Raw genomic sequence first — 21161 nt, 5'->3', positions numbered from 1 at the left:
AAACCCTTTCAGCACCCCTGAGGGGCTGCCCGACTGTCCACCTTCGGAGGCAGTCGGGGGAAGTTTGTCACTGTACCCAGAAGCCTGGCAACTCATCACACAAGACAAATGGGTATGGTCTGTCATATCCGAGGGTTACAAAATCCCCTTTGTCCACACCCCTGTACAAACAACCAAGTCCCTTCCAGATGTTCCATCCGGTCTAAGGGAACAAGCAGTGCCATAAATTTCAAAACTGCTAGAAAAATGGGCCATCCAGCCAGTCCCAGCAGACCAGCAAGGATCCGTAATTTACTCCAGGTTCTTTTTGGTGCCAAAAAAGACAGGGGACTGGAGACCCATTTTGGATCTCAGCAGGTTGAACAAGTCTGTTCAAAGAACAAAGTTCCGGATGGTCACACTTCAGTCCATGCTACCCTTTTTGGGTCAGGACAATTGGGTGTGCTCCATAGACCTTCAGGATGCGTACTACCATATCAAAATGGACAGGCGCTCCAGAAGGTTTCTCCACTTCCGGCTGGGAGCCAGTCACTATCAATTCAGAGCCCTGCCCTTTGGTCTCACCACAGCCCCCAGTGTGTTCACCAAATGCATGGCAGTGGTTACGGCTCACCTGAGACGGCGAGGATTCCACATATTTCCATATCTAGATGACTGGCTCCTTACTGCTTCCACCAGGCATCAGCTACTGCGAGCCACGGATTATACCATCCAAACTTGCTCCGAGCTAGGTATCTCATTAAATTTCGAAAAGTCTGCATTGTCGCCTTGTCAGTCTATAACCTTTATAGGCGCAAGATTAAATACAAAAGATCTGTCTGCAAGACTTCCTCTAGACAGAGTGTCAGACATTCACCGACACGTGCAGGTCTTACTACAGTGCAAGAGGATTCAGGCCAGATTTGTACTAAAAACTTTGGGTCTCATAGCAGCAGCAATCATACTAGTTCCCCATACTAGTTCTCCTGGCTTGTTTTCACATGCAGATTCTTCAGTGGATGCTTTTTACCCAATGGTCTTTTCAACAACTTCCAATGTCTCACAAGATAATAATCACTCAATCATGCAAAGACCACCTGGCTTGGTGGATGGTCTCCCCTCTAGTACTCCAGGGCAGACCGTTTGTTCTTCCTCCTCCTGTTGCCACGGATGCCTCCCTGATCGGGGGGGGGGGGGGGGGGCATTTTCAGGGCAGGACTGTCCAGAGCACTTGGCAAACTCTAGAGTACCACCTGCACATAAACGTCTTGGAGATGTGAGCGATGCTTTTAGCGTTGCAAGCTGTTCAGGACTCTCTACCCACCGGAACTATTGCAATTCAGACAGACAATATGTCTGTAGTGTGGTACATCAACAAGCAGGGCGGAACCAAGTCCTATCCCTTATGTCGAGAAGCACTCAGACTCTGGCAATGGGCAATCTCCTCTCAACGGTTTCTGATGGCAACACACATCCCCGGGAAGTCCAACGTCATAGCGGACAGGCTAAGCAGAGCTATTCTCATGCCTCACGAGTGGTCTCTCAATCAGTCAGTAGCAGACAAAGTCTTCCGCAGATGGGGTCAACCTTGCCGCGACCTTTTCGCAACTCCTCTCAACAGCAAGTGCAACAATTTTTTCACTCTCTTCCCCCTTCCCGGACACTCCCCAGAGACGCTCTAGCTCACGATTGGCCCCGGGGTCTTCTGTATGCATTGCCACCTTTTCCCCTAATTCCCAAACTAATTCAGAAGGCTACCGTATTGGGATCCAGGATTATCCTCATTGCCCCTTACTGGCCTCAACAAATTTGGTTACCATTCCTGCATCGTCACCTACTGGAGCAGCCTTGGAATTTGGACCCAGTGCCAGACCTCTTGGTCCATCAGTCGGGTGGACTGCACCAATCCCTTCAGTCTCTCAACCTCACAGCTTGGTTGCTCCACTTCCAACCTTAGCCAGGCTTCCACATATTTCTCAGCTGGTGCGTGAAATCATCCTTTATTCGCACAAATCTACCACCAAGGAAGACTTATGCTAGTAAGTGGAAATGTTTCTCTTTCTGGGCAGAGGCTAGGAATATAGACCCCTTTACAGCCCCTGTCCATCACGTTTTAGATTTTTTAGCAGAATTCTTTCAAGCTGGTTCCTCATCTGCCACCATTAGGGTCCAATTAGCTGCTATCGCAAATTTCCACGCTGGCCTGTCAGAAACCAGCATCATGTCTCACAAACTTTGCAAGGCCTTCCCTAATGGAACTATTTTGCTTAGGCCACCAGTCAGAGATCCCCCACCTCCATGGGACTTAAACTTGATATTAGCTTCCTTGATTCTCCCCCCTTTTGAACCTGCGGCTTCCTGTTCTTTAAAATTGCTCTCCTGGAAGACTCTCTTTTTAGTAGCTATCACCTCAGCTAGGAAAGTTTCGGAACTTCAAGCCCTCTGTATTCGTCCTCCTTATCTTGTGTTTCATAAGGATAGAGTTTCACTCAGAACTAATCCTTCATTTCGCCCCAAGGTATCTTCCGAAACAAACCTGAATCAGGCTATTGATCTACCTGTCTTTTTTCCTGACTATTCGAACAAAGCTGAACAAAAGTTACACCAATTAGACGTTCATAGGCAATTATGTTTTTATTTGGATAGGACTAAGCAAACAAGAAAATCAGACCAACTCTTCCTGTCCTATGCTGAGGGCAAACAGGGCCTGCCAGTTTCTAAAGTAACCTTATCCAGGTGATTGTCCTTTATTATTACTTTGGTTTATCAGCTGAGACGTAAAGAACTCCCTACTAAACCTAAAGGTCATTCCACCAGAGCGTTAGCTACTTCGGTAGCTTTTCAAGCAAGACTACCAATGGAATCTATTTGTGCTGCAGCCACATGGGCCACTCCTCATACTTTCATTTCACATTATAAGTTGGATATGGCCTCTAGGAGTAGAGCTGATTTTGGTTCCACTGTGCTCAAGAGTCTGTTCCGATGAGCCACCCAGGATTAAGGTGCTAGGGACGCTGTCCCAACCAGCAAGAATGAAGGCGAGAGAGACAACTTAACATTAAGAAGTTATGTACCTACCATAACGTTCCATGTTAGTTGTCTTCTTCTCGCCTTCTTTCTTGCATCCCACCCTCCATCCCCCTAGCCTGGACAGACTGAGAAGAGTCCCTTTTTGAGGCCTTCTTCCTCTGGCTGAGTCTTATCTGGGTTACGTCCTCCTCTGTTTTAGTACTGTAGGTAAACCTTGTAGTTTGGACAGGTGTCCTTGAATTTTTCTATGGTGTTAGCTCTGCCAAACGAGATCTGGGTATCTAGCGCCAAGCATTGTGGGATATGTGGAGGCCTCGAGCCAGTAAATAGCTCTCGAGCTTTAGTAGATGGCCGAGTCGGAGCCGAGGATTGGCTCTGAACCGCAACCAGCAAGAAAGAAGGCGAGAAGAAGACAACTAACATGGAACGTTATGATAGGTACATTACTTCTTATTTTTCCACTCCTCAATGATCCTACTCCAGGAATCAAAGGAGTGGCAAGATGTGGTTCAAGATGTCCCAGAATCCTTTCTAGGACACACGTGGTACAGACTTCCCTCGAGGTAGAGGAGGGAATTACAATGGAAGACGCCGTCCCAGAGGCAGGGGTGGTCCACAAAACCATGGTTCCATGGAGTCTTTCTCTTGTCAACCCTACCAACACTCCTGAAAGGCTGCTCGCCTCTGGAGGCAGTCGGGGGGAAGATTCTCTTTGCACTCAACTCCCTGGCAATGCATAACTACCGATGCCTCTGGGATAAGGATTATTTCCAGAGGTTATTCTATCTCCTTCACCCTTACTCCATGAACTTGAGCAAAACTCCATGATGATCCACCCAGTCAGAGTTCAAGCAGAGTTAGAAATCCAAAAGATGCTAGAAAAAAAAGTCATTCATGAAGTCCCACCAGACCAACTAGGATCCAGATATTACTCAAGATTCTTTTTAGCGCCAAAGAAGTCAGGGAACTGGAGACCAATTTTGGTTCTTAGCATTCTGAACAAATTTGTTAAACAGTGCAAATTCCAGATGGTCATAGTTCAATCCATGCTTCCTTTCTTAGAAGAAAATGAGTGGATGTGCTCTGTCAACTTTCAAGATGCATATTACCAAATAAAGATGGACAAACGCTTGGGAAGAGTTTTCTGCTTCTGGCTGGGAGCCAGTCACTACCAATTCAGAGTGCTGCCATTTGTTCTCACCGCAGCCCCCAGGATGTTTACCAAATGTATGGCAGCAGTCACAGCACATCTAAGGCTGCACGGATTTTCTGAGTGTTTCAATACCTGGACGACTGGCTCCTCACCGCTACCACCAGGCGTCTACTTCTACAAACTAGGAACTTACTTCTGAAACTACCTCTTCGGTTGGACTTAACAGTAAACCTTGCAAAGTCTCAGATAACCCCTACTCTGCATATGGAATTCACCGGAGCTTGTCTCAACACTCAGTCTTGTGTAGTACAGCTACCCCACCACAGGTTTCAGAAAATACAGTTGCAAGTTTAGCTTCTTCTTTCGAACAAGAAACCGTCTCAGCAAATTCTGCAAGCATTGGGCTCCATGGCAGCATTGATCACATCAGTCCTACTAGCAAGGTTTCACAAGAGACTTCTTCAGTGGATGCTTGCGAACCAATGGTTTGTTCTAACACACCCCATGAGTCATCTAGTTTTTATACCCAGTCGATACAAAAATGATCTATCTTGGTGGATGCAATCCAAGGACATTCTTCTGAGCCTCCCCTTTGTCCACTCTCAATCCAAGGCCATAGTGACCACGGATGCATTTTGTAGGGAAGACGGTCCAAGGCACTTGGTCCCCCTCCGAGACTAACCTGCATATCAGTGTTCTGGAGATGAGAGCAGTGCTTCTAGCACTGCAAGTGTTTCATTCTGCCGTACCTCAAGGAACAATAGCTATTCAATCAGACATGGTTGTAGTTTGGTACATCAACAAACAAGGGGAAACCAAGTTCTGTCCACTGTGTTAAAAAACCCTTTGAGTGTGGCAATGGGCTATAACTTCCAACCACTTTCTGATAGCAATGCACATCCCAGGGAGTTCCAACGTAATAGCAAACAAACTAAGCAGATGCATTCTTACGCCTCACGAGTGGTCTCTAAATCCCAGAGTGGCAAAGAAGATTTTTCTTCGCTGAGGCTGGCCTTCCTGCGCCCTGTTTGGTTCACCCCTGAACAACAAGTGCAGAAAGTACTTTGCCCAAATTCCTCCTCAGGGGGAGTCCCCGAGAGATGCTCTTCTCGATTGGCCTCCGGATCCCCTTTATGCCTTTATTTCATTCCCACTAATTCCTCTATTCCTCAAGAAAGCAGCTCAGTTGAGAAGCAAAGTAGTCCTCATTGCACCTTACTGGCCTTGACAAATGTGGTTTCCCTTCCTATAGTCTCATCTACTCTGTCGCCCATGAATTCTGGACCCAGCTCCACACCTTCTCTCTCACCCCCAGGGACTGGTGCATCCCAATTTACAAATTCTCAAGCTGACTGCTTGGTTTCCCCAATTCCATTAGTCACCAGCACAATGACCTCCCATCTCCTGTGGGACGCATTTTGTTGGCATCCCATAAATCATCCACCAGGAATCTCTACCAAAGTAAATTTAAGAGATTTTCTTTCTGGGCTTATGAGAATGGTCTAGATCCTTTTTCAGCTCCACTGGAAAAAGTTCTAGAGTTCTTAGCTACTATTTTTGCTAAAGGGGGCTTCGGCTTCCAGGATTAAGGTTATTTTAACAGCCATTTCAAATTTTCATAACTGTTTCGGTCACCGTCCTTTAATCTCTCACAAACTTTGCAAGGTTTTTCTCTTAAGGGAACAGTTCATTTAAAGCCCCCTTTCAAAGATCCCTTACTGCCATGGGACTTGATGATTGTCTTGCAGTCACTTACATTCCCTCCCTTTGAACCTGCAGTGAAATGTGACTTAAATAATTTTTCGTGGAAAGCACTTCTTCTAATTGCTGTCACCTCAGCAAGACGCATCTCCGAATTACAGGCTTTGTGTTCTAAGGCCCCTTATTTAATTTTCCATAAAGACAGTGTGTCACTCAGGACAAACCCCATCCTTCCTTCCAAAAGTGATCTCAGAGTGTCAGTATCAATCAAACCATCGACTTGCCAGTATTTTTCCCAAACTATTCTAATAAGGGTGAATAGTACTTATACCTTCTTGATGTGCACAGGCAGCTACATTTCTAGTTGGATAGAATTAAACAGTTCGGGCAATTAGAACAATTATTTGTGTCCTTTCCATGTGCAACCTTGGGCAAACCTGTTTCTAAGGTTTCTCTTTCTAGATGGCTAAGAGATTGCATTTCCTTTATTTACACAAAAAAAGAGTCTAAATCTGCCTATGCCATTGAAGGCTCATTCTACCAGATCCATGGCAACCTCAGTTGTTTTCCATTCTATAAAGTTTCATCTCCAAAATTTGCACTGCTGCAACATGGGCTACTCTGCCTACCTGTATTACTCATTACAAACTGGATATGGTCTCCAGGGTGGAGAACCTGCTTTGGCTCTATGATTCTCAGGAATGTCCTTCCATAGGGCCACCCAAGATCTAAGGTAGCCGGGGACTCTGTCCCAAGAGTCAAGAATGGATGAAGATTGACAACATCAGATAAAGAAGTTATATCTTACCATAACGTTCCATCTCTGTAGTTGATCTTCATCAATTCTTGCATCCCACCTCACCTTCCCCCTCCTTTGGACTTCTGGTGGAGTGATGTGCTGTCTTGAGTTTCCCTATTAGGATACACCTTGGACATAGCTTCTGGCATCAGTTAGGAAATCTTTCTGAGAGCTTGCAGACTTGATCTGAGTTAATGTAGAGAGTGGCATTATGGGTGGACCAGTAGCTCGAGAGATTTTTTGGCTTGCTCAAGCTATGTAACAGCTGGATCGGTTCCGAGGATAAGAACCATATCCAGGAGTCAAGAGTGGATGAAGATTGACAACACAGATGGGATGTTATGGTAAGACATCTTCTTTTTACAATTGCTGGTAACTTTCCCCTTATTACTTTCTTCTCATGTAGCCTCTTTCCTACCATAGTTGGTATTAAAATTTTCTGCCTTATTATTATTATTATTATTATTATATTTAAAAAAAAATCCCTTTTTCCTTTTTTCTCTGAATGCTTCCTTTTTGTGACTACTCAGTATGGCTGATATGCCTACTGGGTTCAAAAAGTGCACTTCCTGTGGGCATAAGATCCCCAACTCTGATGACCACAGGGAGTGCTTTTGTTGCCTTGGACCTGCACATTTGGATAGCTCCTGCTCCATATGTGCAGCATTTAATGGCAGGGCCATTTGTGACTGGAGAAATAAACTTATTTTAAAAGGCCTCATTCCAGTTTCTGCTCCTTCAGCGGGAACTTCTTCCTCTGGGGCTCAAACCCCCTCTCAAAAATCTAAAGAGCCCAGGGAGCACCGAAAATGCTTTCCTATGTGGCCAGCTCATTGAGAACCTTCTTCTGAACCTCCTGAGAAGGTCTCAATACCTGAGATCCAAAGTCTTCAGATCTGATATCTACTGTTGAAAGGTCTCCTTGGCTCGGTACTCCAAGATTTTCCCTGGAGCCTGTATCCCTGAGTTTAAGGTCTCCCTTTCTCCTGGAGATGCCTAAAAAGTCATCTAGTCCAACTTCCACTTCTTCCTCTGTTAAGTCCTTCCGAAGTCTGTCCATGTCAGAGGTGGATAGGATGATGAGGAAATAAGATGCTTGTGTGACAAATGTATTAGAACTGTATGTCGTGTGTATATCAACTGCATTGTAAGATGTGTGTGTTAAAAATGTGTTTTGTAAAGTGTTTGACTTTGAAATGTATGCACAGTGTGCCTGCCACAGAGAACAGAAATGTACATGCACTATTGTAACTGTTTAAATGTATCTGTTTTAACAGAGGAAACTGGAGGGTTAACCTCAGTCCAGCAAACTTTAGAAAAATATCTAAAATTAAATTACTTTATATGGTAGGCCATAAAGATGCTGTCTCACTTAAAAATACAGCCAGAGACACAAAGTCTGTTCTAGGAAGCTTTCTGTATTGTCTTTGGGGTGAACTAATTACTGCTCTTAAAGCATGAAGGAATGCAATTGTTTTATGACTTCCAGCACCCGCCAAAGATCTGAGCAAAAGCCCTTGTATGTGTATTTTTGCAGGTAGGTGCTAAGTCCTGCCAGCTTCAGCAGTGGGGGTTTTACCTGGGAAGTAGAAGTCAGATGACAAGAAATGATGTCATTCTGCAAGCTATCCCAGCAGTAATATTTTACATATTATTTTGAGAAGTGTCTTAGTGAGACAAAGCATTCTGTATTCTATCTTGGACCTGACAACATCAATAAGAACCATTCACCACATCTGCCTTGCTTTAAGTAAGTTGCTAGGGTATATTAACTCTCTTAGATGCAGTCAGGAATATAGTGAAGCTTAGTTTAGATGTTTTTCTTTATTTGTGTGAGCCTGTACTGCAGTGTTGTTTTAAATATTTCCTGTAATTTTGAGCTCTGATGTCCCTGTGAATATATATATTTAGTATTGTCTTGTCCTTTTATTATTTATGATTAACTATATTTAAACCTTTCATTGTGGCTGAACTGTGTAGAGATATTCAAGTCTTGAGAGTACTTGCATATTTATCTGGTGGCAGTGAGTGGGCCACTCCTAATAGCCTTGCTCTTGGTCAAACTACCATTTGTATGAGTATTAATATTCAGCAGTGAAACTGGGCACCCTTTGTTAATGGCCCTAAAGTAGCCTGTAAGGAGTGACTGGTGGCAGTGGTAACTACCTTATAATCTGAACAAAAGGGGGCATAGCTAGTAAACCTGTGCCAGCCTTTCCCGTGTGTGTGTGTGTGTGTGTGTGTGTGTCTGCCTCTAAATCAAACCTCAAAGTGTGTGCGTGTGCCAGCTACTTGGGCAGGAACACAAAGCACTGGTTGGACAGAGAGGGTGCTGGAGGTCTTGGTTTGGTCACTCAGCTGAGATCTCAACTCTATAGTTGTGCCAGCGGGAAGTCTTATTGGGGATCTGGAGAAAGAGGGAGAAACCAGCTCTGGACTGATTGTGGTCTCTGTGTGCTTGTAAGTAAAATTGCACTTGATGCAGAGAGCTGCATCTGGAAATACTGTGTGTGTACTTATCATCCTCTCAGTGAACGTCCCCCACTGTTGCCAGTGGTGAGGATTGAGGCTCCCTGATTACTGGTCCATTGGAGGGTCATCACATTTGGTTGGCAGTGATCACTTCATTTTATCAGAAGCAGCAGTGGTTTTCTCTTCAGTTAAGAATTGCCAAGAGCAATTACCACAAGCTTCCTGACAAGTTGGACCTACTCACACAAGAAAGGGGTTGTTTGATACACTCCAACTTACAACACCTCATCTGACTACCCAGATAACAGAATTTTCATACATCTTAGGCACCTGTTTTCTGAAGATGTGCCACAGGAATTAAAGGATACAAAGAATCTTGCTACTAGAAGATCATACATGGGTAAATGGAAAATGTTTTCTTGGTGCCATAGTAAGAACCCGGACCCTTGTCATGCTAGGATGCCTCTGGCTTTACAATATTTTTGTGCTTATTATCCTCTGGCCTTTCTTACTCTTCTAACAGTATTCATCTTTTGGCCATATCTGCTTGTCTATCCATAGATTCCCCTTTTTTCTACCCAACCTCAAGTTAAGCATTTTATCTTTATATCTTGAGAAAAAGTTAAGCATTTTATCTTTATATCTGTCCAGTTAGGAAACAGGTGGCTCTTCCCTGAGATCTTTTGTTTTTGATTTGGAAAAACTTCTGCTGTCTGCATTTGAACCAGCTCATCTAACTGATTTTAAGTTTTTAACTTGGAAAACAGTGTTGGTGTTTGCTCTTAGCTCTGCAAGATGAGTATCCGAGTCACAAGTTCTTATTGTGGATCAACCTTATCTCATTGCTTTCATAAAGACAGGGTTTCTTTGAGAACGTATCCTTTTTTCTTGCCTAAATTGGTTTCAGGACTTACTTTTGAACCAAGCTATCCATCTCACTGTCTCCTTTCCAGAACCTAGAAACAAGGAAGATACTCTGGATGTCCACAGCTCAAATACTATCTTGACAGGACTAAAACCTTTAGGAATGCAAATCAATTGTTAATTTCTTATGTGGGTAATAAAAAAGGACAAACTGTCAAAGTGATGATTTCTAAGTGGTTGCCTCATACTTCTGTTATTCCCACCATAAGAAGTCACTTTCATACCAGGGTCTTGGCATCTTATGTGGCTTTTTGGAAAGTCCAGAGTCAGCAGCTTTTTCCTCTGTGCATACTTTCACAAAACACTACAAACCTGATTCCTTTTCCAGGTCTAGAGCAGGTTGTCCTAAGACCATTCTTCAGATGGTCCAGGATCTTCAATCTTCCTCCTCCCTGTCTGTTGTTCCTCTGATATTCTACTGATACAGTTTTGCTACTGCAATATTGATGTAATTATAAACGTAATACAGTTCTGAAAGTAAACTTACCATAATTATAGATGTTCATATAGCTCACTGTTACAGTAGCCACTTCATTCCACCCTCCATCCTTACTTTTTAATGAGATCTCTTTGACATGGTGAGGATTTTCTCATATTTTTGTTCCTAGCATATACCCTATTATCAGGCTCTAGCCTCCCTTTCTCTGTGACAAGAAAGCTCTGAATGGTTTGGTGCCCAAACCACTGATTTTCTGTGGCTATCCATAAGCCCAGCATTGTTTAGGGCATATAAAAGGTATGCTAAAGCTTTGGACGCTTGATGGCTGTCAAATCCATTTAGGCTACTGCAACAGTGATCCATTCGTACAACTACTGTTATCGTAAGTTTACTTACATAACTATACATGTTATGTTGTCCTATCTCACCTTCTTTCTTATTGGGGTCTATATTGAATCAGCAAACGCTTAAAATAGCGAACGCTGATTTATCAACCCTTTAAAAGTGAAAGCTTGAAATCCCGAAGACACGGAACAGAGATTTTTTTCCCAGCGAAGTAAAATCGCTTTTTCACAAAAAAAAAAAAAAAAACTTCAAAACACTAAAAGTGGGGGGCTGTGCCCCCTACACCCCCCCACTTAAATATACCAACTCCGAGATCTCACCACAGTGGAGGAAATGGCAAAGTCGCAAAAGTGGCTCAGTGATTTTTTTTCCTTGGGGAAAAAAAATCACTGTTCCGTGTCTTTGGGATTTCAAGCTTTCGCTTTTAAAGGGTTGATAAACCAATGTTTGCTATTTTTAAGTATTCGCTGATTTAATATAGACCCACTTACTGGATGGGTTCAGAGCTCGGCCGAATACAGTAGTTCGAAGTCTCTAACTTGGCTCATGGCAGAAAGGTATCCCATCATGCAATGTTGTAATTCCTCAGATCTCATCTGCCGTTTTACGAGTTCGGATGCTCTCCTCTTGGCTGTGTCTAAGTTCTTTAAAAACCTTTTATTTCTTCCCTTTATTAAGCTATATTTAGCTTTAATAATTGCTTATTAATAGTAGTTAGTGTTTTTTCCATAGTTTAACTGTGTGCTGTAGTTCGAGTGCTGTTTATCCTGCTAGTGTGTGCTTTTGTGGGCAGTCATTAGTTGTAAGGCCTTTTTTGATATTTTCCCATTTTGTGGTAGTGGTGTAGTTAGTGCTTACAATAGAAGTTAGTTATTCTATATTTATTAGCTCGTTTCAGTTAGAGAGCTAATTTCCTGTGTGTATCCCTCTCGCTCGCAACTCTACTAGGTCCGTTTAAGTTAGAGGGTCTAGTGCCCATTTAATTTAGAGGGCAAAGTTGTTGTTCTTGTTCCTACCTTGTTAGACATGTTACTATAGTGTTGTAATAGTGTTTGAGACTTTAAATATTTTTTGTGTATGTTAGTTTTGTTATAGAGGTGTGTTTAGGCTTTACCTGTTATTGCTGTACTGCAGTTTCCTTCCTAAAATGTCAAAGGAAACTAGAGAGAAGGAACCCAAGCCTTCAGGGTTTAAAAAAGCGTCAGAAATGCTCTCAGAAGATGTCCATCACTGATGGGTATAATATTTGTGTTTATTGTTTGGGAGCTATTCACCTCCAGGAAACTTGTACTTTTTCTCATTCTTTCAGCTCCCAGGTTCTGCAGGAAAGAAAGAACAAACTTGTACTCAAAGGGGTCCTGAAACCATTTTGTGAGGAGCCTCTACAGAGCACTTCTTCCAGTAGATACCCTTCATCTAAGAGTGACAAGATTTCAGTCATCTCCTGCTTCTTCGACTCAGTTGGAGTCGCCGCTAAAATTGGCTAAGACCTCTGATGCATCGATCTCCTCAGCTCCACAGCCCTCTGAACCAACAGAGATCATAGACTTGGACAAATCTAGTCCTTCAGAAAGAGACTGTATTTCTGAGCTCGGTTCACTGATCTGTTACCAGGCTCCCCTACCTTGAGATCTCCCATTTCGGAGAGATCTCACTCGCCAACCCTCTCCCTCAGGTCCTCTTGGAGCTTATTGGATGATGACATGGATAGGATGGTGCACAGAGTTTTGAAGTCATCGCCACTGGCTAAATTGTTTTTGGCTCCGACCTAGTCAGTTTCGGAGCCAGCCAAGACTATGACTATTACATCCACGATGATTCCTCCTCCAAGCTAAGCTGGATCTTCGGAGCCGGAATGCCAGGTACCGCTTGCTATAAATTCTTTGGTTCCGAGACCCCTTCAGGAGATTTTGGAACCAATCCCAGCTCCGACACTCTTGGTGCTGTTTGGGTTGTCTAGGGGCCAAAGTTTTCCAGTCAGCTCCGGCTCTGGGGGGGATGCTCAGACCTGAGTTTCTTCGGTTCCAAATTTATCTCTCTGAGCCTCTGCTTGGCTGAGCTTGGCTTCTACATCAGCCTCAGAGCTGATCTGTTTTGTTTCCTTAGAACCAAAGGTGTCCTCCGATCCAGAGGAATCTGTCTTCGAGCTGATGAGGAGTGTGCTGTCCCCACCTACAGCTCTATACAAGGATACTGGTATTCTTCCCCCCAATGCACTGGCATCTGTCTTGGCACCACCCCATCCACAGGACAACAGAGATCCAGAGACTCGGGGAGCCCCATTGGGTGTGGTCCACTCTCCCAAGACCTTCCCAGAATACCCTTCTGAGGAGGCTCCTCAAAAGAGAACGTGCAAGAGGAAGCATATTGACTCCCCTGATGAGTCCATTACCTCTGACACTGACCGCGAGGAGTTAGAATCCCCACAGTCATCCTCTGAAGATATCTCCTTCGCAGATATCCTAGAGATCCTGAAACAGAGGTGGCTGGAAATCCATCAACCCTTCTGATGAGGAGTCCGTGTACCTGAAGGCTTTTGGATCTCAACCGTCAGCCTCCTGGGTGTCTCCACCTTTCGATGAGCTGTTGGAGTTGGTTAGTCGAAAGGCATAGGAGTCACCAGACACTATGGAACCAGTCTCTCGGAGGCCAAATAAGTTCTTGTCAGCACCTGTGGAAAAATAATTTCTCACGAAAGGCATTCCTGTAGATGCTGTGGTGGTGGCAGCAAGCCACCAAGAAGGAACTTTCTGAAACATTCTCTTCTGTTCATCCACCGAACAAGGACTCTCGGACGATGGACAGATATGGGAAGTGTGTTTTTTCGGAAGCGACTTTTACCCTTAGATCGCTGAACTACCTTTCGCACTTTGAGGCTACAAAGAGATCTGAAGGAGTTAGATGCTCTCCAAGGTTCATTGGCTGTGGGGTGTGTCATAAAAGGTCACTTTTCAGCTATCTACCCTAAATTCCATCGTTAACATCTCCATGAGACTAATATACTATGCAGCAGATGGAGAGAGCAGGGCAGCGGGTTACGGAGTTTCCCTGAGGAGGCACTCCTTGATGCGCTTGTGCAGTTTTGCAAAGCCCTTCAAGTCTACCTTTACTAATGCCCCTTTTCATGGTTCCTCACTTTTTGGACCTAAAGTCAAGAGCACACTCACCAGATGCGAGCAGGAAGGGAAAACTCTCTCTGCCGTTGGGGTACATTTTCCATTCCTTCAAGACCTTATCCTAAAGGTAAGAAGAGTGAGAAAATGTGGTTCAAAAGATCCCAGGGAGTTTTTCAAGATGCATGAGATGAATCTTTCCCCAGGAGCAGAAGGGGAGGCAATAATGGTAGACGTCATCCTAGAGGCAGAGGGGATCCGCAAAACCAGGGTGACAGTGATTTCTTTTGTGGCTGGCCCTACCAGCGCTCCTGAAAGGAAGCCCGTCTGCTCTACTCTTGAGGCAGTCGGGGGGGGGGTGTTTCTTTCTACCCAGAAGCTTGGCGAGATATCACAAGAGACAAGTGGGTACAAAGTATAATATCCAGAGGCTATTCCATTCCCTTTTGCCATCCTGCCCCACAGATCAGAACAATCCTGGATGTTCCACCCTGTCAAATTGAACAAGTAACTGTAGAAATTCAAAAGTTGCTAGACAAGAGAGTCATCCAAGAAGTCCCTGCATACCAAATAGGATTTGGAACTTACTCAAGATTCTTTTTAGTGCCAAAAAGAACAGGGGACTGGAGACCCATTTTGGATCTCAGCAAGCTAAACGAATCTGTGAAGAAGTCCAAGTTCCGAATGGTGACACTGCAGTCTATTATTCCCGTGACACTGCAGTTGATTATTCCCTTTTTAGGGAAAGATAATTGGATGTGCTCAATAGACCTCCAAGATGCATACTATCACATAGAAAAGGGCAGAGCATCAAGGAGTCACTTACGCTTTTGGCTTGGAGCCAGTCATTACCAGTTTTGAGCTCTACCCTTTGGTCTCACTACAACCCCCAGAGTGTTCACCAAATGCATGGCAGTAATCACGACTCACTTGAGACGTCTGGGATTCCAAATGTTTCCGTACCTAGATGACTGGCTCCTTACTGCCACCACCAGGCAGCTACTTCAACAGATGAGGGGCACTACTCTTCAAACCTGCTCCCAGTTAGGGATTACAGTCAGTTTACAAAAATCTGCCTTGTTGTCACTTACGCTTTTGGCTTGGAGCCAGTCATTACCAGTTTTGAGCTCTACCCTTTGGTCTCACTACAACCCCCAGAGTGTTCACCAAATGCATGGCAGTAATCACGACTCACTTGAGACGTCTGGGATTCCAAATGTTTCCGTACCTAGATGACTGGCTCCTTACTGCCACCACCAGGCAGCTACTTCAACAGATGAGGGGCACTACTCTTCAAACCTGCTCCCAGTTAGGGATTACAGTCAGTTTACAAAAATCTGCCTTGTTGCCCTGTCAACATATTACATTCACAGGTGCAGACCTCGACACCATCTCCATGATGGCACGACTTCCATCAGACAGAGTTTCTGTTCTCAGACAAACAAATAGCCAACCTTTTACCCAGAAACAAAGCAAAGTTAAATACAATTTTGAAACTCCTAGGGACTATGGCTTCAATGATCACTTTAGTTCCTCTAGCCAGAATGCATATGAGAATTCTTCAATGGCTTCTATTTGCTCAGTGGTCATTACAAGAACTTCCCATGGCTCACCTAGTCAGAAAGACAGACTCATGCAAGAGAGATCTCCTGTGGTGGCTTCACTCCCACCAGGTGACCATAGGATGACCCTTTGTGCCACAACTACTTGTAGCTACAGTGACCACGGATGCCTCCCAGGTAGGATAGGGGGGGCATTATCTGGGATGGACAGTCCAAGGCATATGGCAAGACCACGAGGCTCATCTGCACATCAATGTTCTAGAGATGAGAGCAGTGCACCTAGCGTTGCATGCACTCCAGGACTCTCTTCCACTAGGAACAATTGCAATCCAGTCAGACAACATGTCTGTAGTCTGGTACATAAACAAGAAGGAACAAGATTATACCCCCTTTGTCGAGAGCCACTGAGAGTATGGCAATGGGCAATTTCTTCCCAACGTTTCTAGTAACAATGGACATCCCGGGGAAATCCAACGTGATAGTGGACAACCACAGCAGGGCAATTTTAATGCCTCACAAGTGGTCTCTGAACCAGGACATAGCAGAGGAGATCTTCCGAAAATGGGGCCAACCTTGCTGCAGTCTTTTTCCCACTCCCATGAATACCAAATTTAGAAGATACTTTCGGTGTCTCCCCCAAAGGGGGGATTAGGGCAGAGATGCACTCGTTCATGATTGGTCCTCGGGACTTCTGTACACTTTACCCCCTTTCCCCTCATACCCAAAGTCATCTAGAAAGCAAAAGTCTTGGGAAGCAGGCTGATTCTCATTGCCCCATACTGGCCTCGTCAGATTTGGTTCCCCTTTCTCTGGCCTCACCTACAGGAGAAGCCCTGGGTTCTGAACCCAGTTCCAGACCTTCTGACTCATATGCCCAGAACCCTTCATCCTGCTCTCCAAACCCTCAATTTGACAGCATGGCTGCTTCACTTCCAAACTTAGGCTTCAAGACTTCACACCAGCAGTAAAACACATTTTAGTATCCTCTCACAAGACTTCGACCAGAAAGTTATATGATAGTAAATGGAAGAGATTCTCCTACTGGGCACATGCAAAAAACATTGATCAGTTCAGTTTTGGAATTTCTTGCGGAACTTTTTCAGCAAGGCTCTGAGGCAGCTACAGTTAGAGTCCAACTAGATGTTATGTCTAATTTACACATTGGTGAACGTACTCCTAACCTGATATCACACAAATTGTATAAAGCATTTTTAAAAGGCGCTTGTTTGTGACCTCCCATAAAAGAACTTCTTCCTCCATGGGATTTGAATTTTGTTCTGACTCACCTAACTTTACCTCCTTTCGAGCCCTTGTCATCTTGTGATCTCAAATTCCTTTCTTGGAAAACTATTCTCCTGGTAGCCATTACATCTACAAGAGGAGTCTCAGAGTTGCAAGCTCTATCTATCAAGCCACCATACCTGATTTTCCATAGAGATAGAGTATCCCTACATACTAACCTGTCCTTTGTGCCAAAAGTTTGTTCCCAGACCAATCTAAATCAATCTGTTGAGCCTCTCAGTGATTTTTCCCAATCATAGCAACAAGGCTGAGTAAACCTTCACCAATTGGATGTGCACAGACAGCTTAGATTTTATGTGCATAGAACTAAATAGTTCAGAAAAACAGATCAATTTTTCATTTCCTTTTCTGAAGCAAAAAAGGTCATGCCAGTTTTAAAAATTATGCTTTCAAATTGACTCTTAAATTGCATTACCTTTATATACTCCTCAAATGACAAGAATTTACCATTCAAAGTTAGAGGCCACTCGACCAGAGTATTAGTAACATCCTCTGCTTACCTGGTGAGATTGTCAATAGATAGTATTTGTGCTGCTGCTACGTGGGCAACTCCTCATACATTTTTTACTCATTACATTGGCCTCCAGGGACAGGGCTTCCTTTGGTTCCACTGTGCTCAAAGATGTTCTTCCGTGAGCTACCCAGGGAAATGGTGCTAGGGACGCTGTCCCATCCAGTAAGAATGAAGGCAAGATAGGGCAACATAACATAAAGACATTATGTACTTACCATAACGTTCCATGTTTGTTGTCCATCTCGCCATTCATTCTTACGACCCTCCCACCTTCCCCCAGCCAAGGACTCCTTGAGGACCTAGAGGTGAGGTCTTCCTTCCTTACTATGGAGCTCCTTTGTAGTTTTTCCTTGTTGTTTCTATACTTGCTGTATCATTGGTTGTTTACACAGATTATTTATAGTTGGCAGCAAACAAGATCTGGGAAATTACACCACTGCATGATGGGTACCTTTCTGCCACAAGCCAAGTTAGAGACTTTGAGTTAGTGTATTCGACCGAGTTGGAGCCGAGGATCGACTCCAAACCCATCCAGTAAGAATGAATGGCGATATGGACAACAAACATGGAACATTATGGTAAGTACATAACTTCTTTTTTCCTTATCTGGACTTGCTGACACTGAAACTGATCATTTACATTTATGCAGAAATCTGTGGCATGGCTACTTACTGGCACTTGGCACCATCACATTACTCCTGTGTTCTGTAAACTGTCTGGTTAGCTTTGTTTACTCTTTATAGTTTTGATTACTTGTTTTTGGTAAAACATGGTAATTTTAAACAGCTGATATTTTCCTATCACCCAATGCTAGTACTGCACATAACCATTCTATGACCTGCTAGTAGTTACAGGAATTAGGTTAAGGCATCGAACATGCACTTCTTTGTCTGCCGGGTGCTATAATTTTGGAATCTTAATATCACATTAGCTTCAAAAGTGGCTGTTTTAGCCTGCTTTAAGAAGTCTCTTGAACCGCATTTATTTTAGTCTATTCTGAATAATTTGACCATTTATGCTGTTTATCCACATTGTCTTAACCTACACACTGTTTTGATGTATAGATTGCAGTTGTATTTTATTTAATTATGTTATTAATGTGCTTAGTTCTGTTAAGCACATTAACACATTTAAACTACTGTGTACTGTTTCAAACACAATCCAACATATTTTGTACTTTGACCAGAAATTTTATCAAATTACTGTGCAACTGTCATGACATTAAAACAGTTAGCAGTGACATTTTTTTTATTTTTTTTTTATTTTTAACAGAGGCAATGCTACAAGACACTTATGCAACTTACTAAAGGAAACCTGTTCTAGATCTGCAGAGAGGATGAAGAAATGTATGATTGCTATTTATGTTACCATCATATTACATTTTGCATGAAATTCAAAATCAACTGATAAAGCTTCTCTTTTGTTTGAATAGAAGAATAGGGTAGTACTTGTTCACTTATAGTATTTGACAGTAAATTGCTTTTTAGTAGTAAAACGTTTTATATTCTTTGGCAGTGTTTTTAAAATCAACAGTAGAATGTGGAGGTTTTCTTAGAATACTTAAGCAATAACCCACGCCTGGGTGTGGGTAATGCTGGATTTACTCACAGTTGGTGTGGTGTGGTCACGAGGGTGAAGCTCGAGTAACCAAACAAAGACAACTGTGGGAAAATCCAGCAATCTGATATTGTTAATCCTCGTTCATTCCTTACGTGCGGGTATCGGTTCCGTCCGCGGAACCGAGCCGGCCATCTTCCAAGCTTGCGTCAGCTAAAAACTCTTGAGCTAAAACTCTTACCCAGAATTCCCCTCTCCCTGTTACCTCAGATTTCGTTTGCAGCATCACCGTTCGGTTGTTTCAGGCTACTTATCTTGAGCTAAGTACAATATTTTGTTGTCATACCAGTCTAAAATAACTTTTTCTCTCAGAAAAGTTACTAAATTGCTTTCTCTTACCTTATCGCATTTAGCGACTATCCCTTCTTGAAATTTTTCAGTCCCCTTCATCTTATTTACCGCAAGGTATTTTTTTCTTTACCATCATTGGTAAACCCCTTTTCCTCCTTACCTTCAGGTATTTCTTGTACAGTTGCTGGTATTCTTTCTGATTTCCTTCTTTCCTATCATGGCGGATAAAAAAGGTAGTCCAGGATTTAAGAGATGTTCAGATTGTGGCCATAAATTACCTACTTCAGATGCACATTCTCTGTGTGTCTATTGCTTGGGTGTGCCTCATTTATCAGTTGACCCGCCCTGCGGAATTTCTAAGAACTTCTCTAACAGGACGTTGATTGAGAGGAAAAATAAATTGTTATTGAAGGGGCTGTTTAAATCTCCTTTTTCAGAGGCTATTTCTGGGTCGGAGGCTTCAAACACCCCCCCCCCCAAGATCCCATAAGAAAAAGACTGATGAACATACAAAGGCCAAGTCTCTTCCTTCGTCCCCAGCTGGGGACTCCCACCAACCGAGACCCAAGAAGGCTAAGCTTTCCACTTCGGATCTGACTTTTTTGGCTCCAGCGCTTTTGGTGCCTAGACCTTCGGCACTGAGACCATCGGCGATATCTGTGATTTCGGCACCGAATACCAAGCTCTTTACCGTATCAGTACCGAGGGGCTCCTCAGTTCAGACTTCTCCACCGGCACCGACTATCTAGTCGATGCAGACTGTTCACACATTGGTTCCGACACCTTACCCGGAACCAACAAGTCAGTTATTGACACCGATTTTTTCGGTCCCAGCCTCGGCGCCGACGACCACTTCAGCACCGACCTTATTGTCTGTGCAGACCATGACTTCGGCACCGATGATTTCCTCGGTGCAGACACCTGTAGTTCAGTCCCTTACGGCCCTGTTGTTTTCAGTGCAGACTGGTGAGGTGGGCACCGAGCTTGTCCCATCTTTGGATAGACCTGACTCTCCCTTAGCCGTGTCCATGAAATCCACTAGAAGCCTCTCTGAACACGACGTGTTGCGTCTTGTGGATCAAGTGCTTTTGGCCAGAGGTATCTCACCCCCCAGGACCTATCCTTCCTTGGGAGGTGATCACCCTTTGTCAAAACCCCCTACTTATTATGAGTACCATGTTTCCATTTTGTCCAGTGTGTGTTGTGGATGTCTGTTTGGGTGGAGAAATAGTGCTTTTGTATTAGGTGGCACTTTTTGAAGGCATTTTTTTGAAACTTTTCACAGGACATAAAGGGTCTGTGGGGTTTTCAAACATGTATCCTTTTAGTAAATGTTTTGTGATGTCATAATGTTCTGTGTGGTTTTTTTTGTATGTTCATTAAATTTTTTTGTTACATATTCTGTGCCATCTGTTATGTTTCTTTATTGTAAAACTGTCTTTTGTGAGGTATCTTGCTCCTTCATTTCCACGTCTTGCAGAGTGTGGTTGTGTGTCAGACCAGACTTTTCTGACAAGTCTATCTGCTGTGTTTGGGGAAAGTATTTGGCTGCTTCTCAGTAGTGTTATTCCTTATATTGTTAATGGGTGGTGGTGGTCTGCTTTATCTTTTCCTTGTCTTCTGTAATTTTTAATTACTGATTTAAATACATTATTTGGATTTGTTTGACATATATCTGTAATTATGTTACTCTTTCTATTTTATGGTGGGTTGTTTATGTATCTGTACGTAGGGATACAAATGCACTTATTACATATTCTTTTCTTTTTGTGTTTCATACTGTAGCATAGAATTCTCCAAGTATTGTGTTTAAGTTTTCTGGTATAATAGTGTGCAAGTCTATATTGTAGTTTTTTTTTTTTTGGTTTTTGCCAGTTTTGAAATATGTTTATAGCCCACTGTGTTTGTTTTCTTGTACTT

At 43.4% G+C, this 21161-nt stretch overlaps 1 protein-coding gene across 1 annotated transcript in view; it reads left to right on the top strand.

Annotated features, from left to right (window-relative positions):
- Positions 1-21161, top strand: part of LOC122805772 (synaptonemal complex protein 1-like) — a 2217039-nt gene that overhangs the window by 1165642 nt on the left and 1030236 nt on the right. The window contains exon 5 of the mRNA XM_044076040.1: positions 18606-18679. Within this exon, the coding sequence (XP_043931975.1) occupies positions 18606-18679 (74 nt within the window). The remainder of the gene's footprint in view (positions 1-18605; positions 18680-21161) is intronic.

The sequence above is a fragment of the Protopterus annectens genome, chromosome 7.part0, assembly GCF_019279795.1.
Source record: "Protopterus annectens isolate FY-2018-M chromosome 7.part0, PAN1.0, whole genome shotgun sequence".
Lineage (NCBI taxonomy): Eukaryota > Metazoa > Chordata > Ceratodontiformes > Protopteridae > Protopterus > Protopterus annectens.
Note: the sequence above shows the minus strand (reverse complement) of the source record. Positions and strands in the feature narration are given on the sequence as shown.